Here is a 10189-nt window from a genome sequence, read left to right on the forward strand (position 1 = left end):
GAGGGAGGAAAAAGGAGGGTGAGGCAAAGTGGGTAGAAGAGAGAAAAACAAAGGAGTTAACTCATTGAGGGACATAGGGATTATAAAAATTAATCCAGGTAATAGCATAAGGATCTGTAGTCTCAGTTTGACCATACTTAACCAAATCCAGTCTGTGGATGATTTCTTGTTCTGTACCCTTTGTATTCTAACTGGTGCTTTCTATTTAGAAGCTCTGCTTCCTGCAGTCCTTTCATTGCATCTGATTAAGTAAGCTACTGCTTAAGAAAGCTTAAGATCTTATTCAGTTAGCCTGCAAGGTGTATGCCCATCCTGCCTTCTGCTTGACTGATGAACACAACTATCAATCTCTGCTTATAGAGAGAATTCATATCTCCTCCAGACCTTTACTTTGTTAAGCTGAACAAGCCAAGATCTTTTTAGTTTCTACTACTAAGACATGTTTTTCACTCCTCTGGTCATCTGAGTACCTCTCTCCTGACTCATACCTGCTGCATTCATTGGCCATGGGTGGCCAAATAAGATCCCATCAGGGTCTTGAACAATGGCACAAATATTTCTCATCTCTACTGGAGATAGCTGTCTTGGTATATTGTAGGATCACATTTAACTTCTTAATGGCCACAATGTATTGCTGAGTTACAGTCATCAATTGACTGACTAATACACTCAGGTCTTCCTCTTGTTTCTAATTGCTGAACTCTCATTTTGCAGCAGATATTTTTGTTATTAATATAGCTGAGCTGTAGCTGCATTTCATACTCTTAAATTTCACCCCATTTTTGTTACTCCAGTCCTCAAAGTGAGCCAGTCATCTACGGAATCGTCTACTCTTTCTCTCTACTTACAAGGTTTCACAACTGGCCATTGGCCAGTTTATCTGGCACACTTTTTACCAAATAAATTAATGGACATATTAAATGATTGTTTCCAAGACCAATCTTTGAGGTCATTCATTCATTAGTAACCTGACTCCAGCCTGGTAACTTTCCCTTCAACACAGCCTGTTATTGTCGTCTCTCCTTTGGTTCGTTCCTTACCCACTTACAATTTTTATACTAATCTCTGTCTTCTTCAGGTGAACTAATAATTCCCCAAGCAGCACTATGAAGCACAAATAAATGAAGAAAAAATAAATTAAGGCTATTTTAATTATTAAAAAGGCTGTCCCTACAGGGATTTAATGCTTTTTAACTAATCCACTTAAAAAATTAATTTGGATTATTTTTCCTGAGTTACTCCATGTAAACAAACCTGTGATGAAAGACAGTGCATGCCCCAAAGAGCTTCAATCTTATTAAGAATGTAAAAAAAGTGGGAGACCAAACAGGTCCAGAGAGAAAAAATGAGCCGTCCAAGGTTACAGAAGTTAGAGGCAGAGTGGTAATCCAAGTCCCCTAACACTAGCTTCCCTACACTCATCCATACTGTATTCCTTAATTTACACTGATATGATAACCACAAATTCACAGCACAACTGCTAAAGGCCCCAACCTGCAATTAGTTGATTCAAAAGCACCCCTTTGCCCTTCCAGAGATCTATTTAGGTGAATGTTCTTTGCAAGGACACAGATGTCCATCACATTTATTATAGTACTGGGAGCCCTAGCCCTAGACAAACATGAATGCCTTGTGCCTCCGCAGGCTTGTGGGGGGAGCACGGCGACTGCCCACAGGTGGCAGTGGCAGTGTTGGTGGCACAGGCACGTTGGCAGTGAGTGGAGACTGCTTGCAGGTGGCTGCATCAGCGTCAGCAGCGGGGGAAGAGGGAGTGGCGAGCGCCGAGTGGTGGCGCCGAGTGGTGATCGGTGACCGCTGCCAGCTGCTGCCAGCAGTGTCATCGTCGGCCAATCTCAGGGGGTGCACCACCAATCTCAGGGGGTGCACGTGCATCTGCATGTACCCCCTATACATCGCCAATGTAGACCAAGACTCTACTGTGCTAGGTACTGTACAAGCAGAGAACAAAAACACCAACCATATATATGGATGATCTTGCAAGATCAGGGCCTTAAATTTATTTTAATTTGAAGAAAGAAAGCAGGTCACTTTGATGGGGCTAGAGTAATTTATAATAGCTGAGGATCTGACCCAAATGTTTTCAGTGCCTTTATTTTATTCCAGCTGGTTAATACTGCACAAACATATCCAAAGTCAGAACCTGTCTCCATTCCCTTGAAAGATAAACTGTGGAAGAGAATAGGAAATCCAGAAGCAGGAAGGTTGAAATAAAATTCTTACTTTCTAATGCATGTTTTAATTTCAACAAAATACCACTTAATTTAATGAAACTATAGTAATTTTTTCCTGACCCTCAATCTAAAAAGAATTTTAGTGAAAATTATGTTATGAAAGCTTATGGTATGGTTAGCAATTCAAATATTTGTATTCATGTAATGTGTTTTACCAACTCAGCATTCTACCATGTTGGACTATGAATCTTTAAAATGATTCCAATAGTTAACATATAATATATAGATCTTATCTATAATGCTATGTAAATATCATTACATATATTCAAAACTTTGGTTAGGTAGGACTGCAATGATGCTGGTAGTTCTTCATCTGACAAGGTTGAACGGTCACAAACTTCTCCATGACTGTTTCAGGCTGGACATAAGGGAGAACTTCTTTACTGTCCGAACCCCCAAGCTCTGCAATAAACTGCCGCTGGACGTGGTTCAAGCACCTACTTTGAACACCTTCAAGAGACATTTGGATGTTTACGTTGCAGGGATGACCCCTGCTGACTTCCTGCCCCTGGGGCAGGGGGCTGGACTTGAAGATCTTCCGAGGTCCCTTCCAGCCCTAATGTCCATGAAATCTATGAAATCTACTCTTCCTTTGCTGATGTAATTCGACCAAATTTTAATTCCCCATGCTCTGTGATCAACAGTAATTGTAATAGTGAACACTGCAAATTTGAGACAGTGATACCAATTCTTACAATTTATCATGAGTCTCATGATAGCTGGAGTTTTTTCTTAAAGCTGAAGATTAATTACATTAATTGATCCATTTAAATAAAGGTAAGTTTCTATCCCTCAGGGTAATGGCAATAAGCTTGAAAATGTGAAGTACAAAGGCAAATACAGGGCAAATACAGGGCGAATACAGAAGAATTCTATAACCATCATTTTGAAAGAATCTAATAATTTTTAAGTCAATGACATTTTCTGATTTATGATTTTGGAAGTGTGAGGTAGTGACATTCTTCTGATGCATCTGAAATAAGTATTTGCCTTGTGGTGTGGGTAAAAGCATGGAAATGGATTTGTTTTCATGAAGTGATTCCCGTGACCTACTGAATCTGTTTTGAATTTGTTTCCTCTGATAGAAAGTTAGGTGCCAGTTTCCTAACTAGGTCTGCAATGCATGGCCTCAAGGATTCACACCAGCACATGGATCCAGCTGCGGTGTTAGGGCATAAGACAGTTTCTCCTTTTTTGTCTTTCATATACAGGCACTAGGGGAAAGAAAAAGACCAATAACTGTAAAATCACTGAAAGTGTCTGGCAGACTTGGAGAGGGGTTGTATTAGAAACTTATTTTGGTCAGCTTAATATAAAGGGATTCCATCAACTTGAAAACTAACACTGTCTCTCAAATTAAATGATTATAAGGTAGGATGCTGTACAAATTCCACAATTCACATGTGGGTACAGTGAACTGCTTCTAGAAATGTATCTCCAACTATACTATACTGTAAGAGGGATAACAAAAAATAAGAAGCTGAGATAAGTTCATGAATCATGTTTTGAGTTTTCAAAATCAGTAATTAGCAGAACGTGATGACCTACAACTACTTTTAGTGCCAAGTATTTAAAAAGTAATTTACTTTAAACATTATTAGCTGCACATTTAATTTCAAACTACAATTACGCAAAGTTTTAATTAGTAAATGTTAAAGTACATTTTAGCAATAGTCTTATGATTACTATTTGTAATTCAAGCTATAAACAATATAACTAATTGCATTTATTGGTGAAACTTTACTTCCCACACATGTTAAAACACTTTCAATTATTTCTCTTGTAATCTCTGACCCAGTAAGGTACAGAAATTGTGTGCCTACACTTCAGTAACAGGATAACAGTTTCTGTGCATTCAAGCATGATCTGCACACTCCCCTGCTCTCCATAATGTCTTACAACCATGGTCACGCCCATATGCATGCAGATCCAAAAAGGGGGCACACTAATAAAAATATCATACTTAGCAAGCATTTTTTTAATGTGTAGGCAGTCTAATTCGTTCGATTAATAAGTATCTTGCCAATGATGGCTGGATATTTTGCTTTGCTGGCTGGCTGAGTCAAAAATCAAAACTGAGGGCTATATTTTGGCTAACCTTGTACAGACACAGATTAGAGGAGACTGAATAAGGTCCTGAGGTCTTTTGGATGCTCCAGACTTCATGAGGGATAGCCATAATGATTCTCCTACGCTCCAGGGAAGAGCAGAGACTGCTACCAAAGTGCTTTCAAAGGAAGCTCCCCACCATGCTATGGACTGGGTGAATAGCTGGCAGAACAGAGCTACTTGGTTGTACAAGGGCATGCTAAACCCTCAAAGGGATACAAACTAGGGAGTTCCAGAAGGTATCCTGCCATTATAAGGCTAAGTTCCTTCTAACACTTTTCCTGGAGAAAAAAAACAGCTCTGCATTGCTATCATGATAGATTATTACTAAATGCCACAATCAAACCATGGTTAGGCACCATTAAGGGAGTGTCTGGCAGTTGTTTTTCAAGATCTCTACAAGGAAAAAGTAAAAGCCTAAAGATCTTTGGTCCACAATAATTGTGAACAATTAGAACAGATTCAGCAGCTTCACATATGCACATACAATATAAAAGACGATCCACTTCAAATTCTACTGTTTATTTCACCTTCTGTGGTTACAAATTAAAACAGAGGGTTACAGGAAGTCACTACACTCCAAATAAAGATATATGCTTCATATGGATATAGGATGAGCAGCTGCACACAAGGACTCCAGAACTGCTGTATCTACATTTATGTGAATCTGCTGACTCAAAATACTTGCATGGCAAGTGTGAAGGAGGTGCAGTTGCTCTAATACTCTTTAAGAACTCATGAAGTTCCCTTAAGCCCAACAGCCCAATCTGTGTGCGTGTGTGCGTGCACATATGTGTACATGCATGTGTAAAAGAGAATGTATTCACTTTAAGATAATAACATTCCACAACGTACTTCATTTACTTAAAATATTAATCAAACATGACAAATGATGATGATGACAGTAGAATCATAAACACTGTTGATCGGTATTTGTTTTAATTATGTTTTGGTGCAATCTCAATCTAAACTTGGTTTTACTAATTGGTTATGACAGTGGTCAAGCTGGTATCAAATTTATCTTTAACGGTATATGCAAAAATAAGTGTTAATTCCCTATGATTTTTAAAATAAGGCCTATTACATTAAATATACTTTTCATGCCTAGTTTTGCATAACAGATATGTGATGTGCCAGTGATTATATATTATATTCTTCCTCCCATGCATGCACCTCCTGCAGAGATGGCAGACTACAGAAGCTGACCCTTACTGAGACCATCTTGTCTCTCTGACAAAGCTCCTTTTTAACTTCTTACTTACTGGTTACTTCCTGTGATGGAGAAAAACTTTAGCTCAGCTTGTGATAATTTCACAGGCCCTGAGCACCCTGACCCCAGAAGCCCCAAGGTCAGAAGTCAAGTCTTGTTCTGAAACATCTGTGTGCTTCATATTAAAGTAGAACAAAAGTGGAGAAATATCCACCAGTGTGACGAGAGAAACAGGCAAAATGGGAACAACACACTGGTCATCTGTTACCCATGCCATCTCAAGCTCCTGACAAAAAATGCGATGGAAAGAACTTTACTCACTAAAGTTTCAAACCACCTTCAAATAGGTACTTTGTTTATGAAAAATGACCAAACGTCTCAAACATTGAAGCACTGAACACTGAAGCATTTCCTTCTGTCTTACATTTAGAAATGAACGTAAAATACGTTCATGTAATATATGTGCATGTGTCTGGTATGTGCTATCAAACAATAATACTTTACAAAACCTCATGAACCTCATGAAAACTGCAGATACTTCCGTTTCAAAAGATAACGCACACTAGAACAATCTAACAGTCTGAGTAATTGAAACTTCACAGCTTACAAAAGGGAGAAAAAGAAACAGTTATTTTATGCCATACTGGATACACAGAACAAAAGCTAGACATTTATGCAGGAGCATTTGTAACTTGACATTAATAATGACATTGTGTTATACAAAGTATCATTTACAATGACAAAACTTGGTGTTTTGATCATTTAATTTTGGAGGAATGAAAGTCAAATTGTACAATTTGTTGACCAGTTAGTAAAACAATTGCGTGATTAGATTAGTTAAACCATTCTCAGGTTTCAACACTTGTGCATATAATGTGCTTTTAAACAATAAGACTGGAGGAAACAATGAGAGAACCCAAATAGTCTTAATTTCTGCAACAGGGAAAACTAACAAAGGAATCAACAAAAACTCGTGAAATCGAGCAAGCCTTGCTGCTCCTGCTTTCTTGTTGCTGAGAAGTGCTCAAACATCTATCAGGCATCTATCTTATCCCAGAGCAGAACAATAGTTAAAACTTTAAAAACAAAATCAAAGACACTCAACATATGACTACTGTAGTTGTAATGCTTTGAATCAAGTTGTAAAATCTCTTGATCATTTTGGTCCCAGTCCTGCAGTTAGATGACGAATTTTACACATATAAGTAACTGCAGTGGACCAATCAGACTATTCACATATGTAGTGAAACACATGTGTGTGTTTTCTTAATCAATGAGCTGCCAAATCAGGCAATGCTGGTATCATAAGATTGTTTTAGGACTAAACTACTGTTTCCTAGATAAAACATGTACAAAAAAATCCCAGCAAGAAACCAGTGTTTATAAACGGAGTGTTTTAGGTCTCCTACTAATCTTCAGTTCTCACAAGAAACCATTTTAAAGGTTTTTTATAAATTATTTTTTAAATCAAACACTTGAATACTTTAATATCTTGCAAATAAAATCAGGAAGCATAACTGTGGAGCCCATACTCTTCTGTGGAGGAATAAACTATGCGGTATTGTGACAATTATGTGAATTTAGGCATAGCTTAGTTTTCTCTCATTGCTTCCATGAAACATAATGGACTACCTTGCTTTCCAGGAAAGCCTGGCCATCAAGACCTTCAGTCTTCACACAGGCACAGAACTATCTGCACAGAAGCCTTACCGTACCACTTCTTGGAATTCTTTCACACTGGGACTGATCTAAAGCTGAAATCAATATAATTTACTTTGCCTTTCCTAGCTTCTGTAGATAAGGGGTGTGGGGAGCAATGGGCTATATGCGACTGCCTTCTAATTCAACAAATAATGAAGACAAAATAGACTGTTTTTTTATTTAGATTCAATTATGCTATGTCAAAAGCTACCAAGTGCTCTAAGGTGTTCTTCCTTAAAAAACCCTTAGGATACAAGACAATGCAGAAGTCAAAACTTACCAACTCTACGAATGCAAGTCCACCATAACTGTGAGCAACAAAAAATGTGTTCTCAGATGCTGACTGAGCAATAAAGTGGTCCCACACATAAATTGCATGTTCCTCAGGAGAGCCATTATCCTACATAGAGAAATGATATTATTCACTATAACCTATTGAAAATTAACAGCTCAATTTACAGTAATACAATCCAATTAAAAAAAAAATGTTCTGTTAAAGGTAAACACAAATAAATTTACTCAGTATCAAGTATAAATATATTCATTTGTCTATGAAAAAGACAGAGTATTTTAAAACTGAAAAACCATTTTTTAAATACACACAAAAATGTGCATTTATAGAAATCTAAACACCATAACAGCAATTCTGTAATATTATTCAAACAAATTGTATGATTCAAACTTCTGACATTTCTTATGTGAAGTATGTGCACAGTAACATGCTTAAGTTAATATTAAATCGGATACAATTAATAATAACAATAATATAATAAAAGCTCAAACTCAATTTTGGTATATTTTCCCTTTTTGCTATACTTTTTCATATCTAGCTGCATAAAATATGGGTTAGCACCAATATGACTCAAAAGTTAAAATCTTGGTGGCATTTCTAAATTGAACTTTTAAACCCTACTTATTTTATACTATTTTGCAACTATAAAGTTAAAATGCAATGTAGAAAGGGCATCTCTTAACCAGTGTCAAGTACTACTTGTGTTGGAGTGAGAGTTTTGGTAGGTCAAGTTTTTAGCTCGTTAAAGAACAGGACTTGGAATCAGAATATCTGAGTTTTACATTGCCATTTCTACTCATTCATTTTCTATGCGACTTAAACTGTATCTCACTTTTTAGGCCCCATAAGAATTTATGTAATAAAGATAATATTTCAACCAGGAAAATTTTAAGTAACCTATATAAAAATCATGAATAAATACTAGTGAGGGCAAACAAAAGCCACAAGATTCTAATGATATAAATTATAATTCAACTGTAAACAATTTTCAAAAAGCTGAGGTAAGTTAGGTATTCCTAACTTTTGGGATTTAGGCTCATATGTTCCTAAAGCCTAGCTCTGCAAAAAATATCTAGGCACCTAACTTCCAATGAGGTTCTTAGCACCCAAAATAAGTATCGTATGCCCAAATATTTCTTGGGATCTGGTCCTAGGTCACTCTGCAACCTGGAACTGTGATTCTTAAAGCATTTAAGCACATTTTTATTTAATTTCCCCTGAAGTAGAAAAGATTCAGAAATATTTATCAAACTTGCAACAGAGCAAACTCTACTACTGATTGGTTAACTCTAAGTAGCACAATAAATTTTAACCTATTACATAATGACTACTGTATAATCTCTTAAAGTGAGGGATGGGATAATTTTTTGCCTTTTGACCCTGGCATTTCAATTTGATCACAACAGAGATGCAAGTAACCACCAACATACCTCTGAAGACATGATTGGGGCCCTAGTGAAGACAGAGGGAAATGCTTTTTGATTCAGTTACAAAAGCTGAGATTTGCAAATGAATACTTTTTTTCTCTAGAGATTTAAAGGGGGGGGGAACAGGGAACTATGGGACAGAGTATATTAAGGGATGCATCTTTTATTTGGGATCACTATACAGAAGGTCTATGTTGTAGGAAAATAACATTTTCCCACAGAGAAGCTTTCTTTAATCAATTACTGTGAAAGAAATTTGGAGTTTGTTTCTAATTAATAATAGCACTCTTTCTTGTAAAAGCAATTTAGAAAGTGTGCAGTTTTGGTTTAGAGCACTGACAAAATGAGAAAGATATCAGTTGTTTCTAATTAAAAACTGTGAGCTCAGTCTTGGTGCATCTCATGTTTATTATTCTGTATATCATTAGGGAAAAAGCACACCACCTGAGGGCTTTCCCAAGGACTAGAACAGCAGCAGGAAGTTTCCAAAGGATTCAGAGATCTAGTGGCAGTCCAGATAGCTCTCAGCAATTAAAGCAAAACCTGCATTCTAGTAAACTAGATTATTATTGCCCCCTGCCTGCCTGGCAGCAATGACTCATAGTTGTGCCCCTTGTTGCTGCCAGGTGGGCAGGAGCAAGGCTCCCAGGGGTAGGACAACAGGGCAGGGAGCCCCAAGCTTGCAGTGGGCAGCCTGCATATGCCCCCACCTTCTCTGGGCTCCACTTGGCTCTGCTCTGGCTGGTGGGAGGGCGGGGTGGGGGGAGAGCGGCATCTGCCCTGCCTTCCAATTTGGAACACCCTAGGAGGAACTCCAGTCTGCAGAAAACAGCAGATCTCTTTAGGATTTGGAATTATGCTGGTTCCATTACAGCTTGGGGATTAACTGGATTTGTCCGGCCTTGAATAAATTATGATGCTGGGTACTATAGTTTTGATATGGAAGGTAACAGTTCAAGGAAGCTGTTGCTCCCCTTCCTTTCACTACTGTTAGACTATGTTGCACTTACATGCCATCTTGTTAAATTATTTTAATAAAGTGGAAACCTCTTGGTCATACTTTCCATAATTTTCCATATGACCACAAAAGAAGGGAATTAAAAGTTATATCACTTGCTTTGTAAGATAGTCATGAGGCTTAATTTAGTTTCACTTTTCGACTGTTTTAAGACCATTAGGTGGAAGGATGTTATAGAAG

The 10189-nt window shown here is 37.5% G+C and overlaps 1 protein-coding gene across 1 annotated transcript in view; it reads right to left on the reverse strand.

Annotated features, from left to right (window-relative positions):
• The window catches only part of LOC102387697 (protein FAM172A), a 194306-nt gene extending 185300 nt beyond the window's left edge, over window positions 1–9006 (reverse strand). The window contains exons 1-2 of the mRNA XM_006026799.3: window positions 8995–9006; window positions 7553–7672 (exon numbers count right to left, since the gene is read on the reverse strand). Of these exons, the coding sequence (XP_006026861.1) occupies window positions 7553–7672; window positions 8995–9006 (132 nt within the window). The remainder of the gene's footprint in view (window positions 1–7552; window positions 7673–8994) is intronic.
• Between the last annotated feature and the right edge of the window lie 1183 nt (window positions 9007–10189).

This window comes from Alligator sinensis, unplaced genomic scaffold, assembly GCF_000455745.1.
Source record: "Alligator sinensis unplaced genomic scaffold, ASM45574v1 scaffold545_1, whole genome shotgun sequence".
In the NCBI taxonomy this organism is placed as follows: Eukaryota; Metazoa; Chordata; order Crocodylia; family Alligatoridae; genus Alligator; species Alligator sinensis.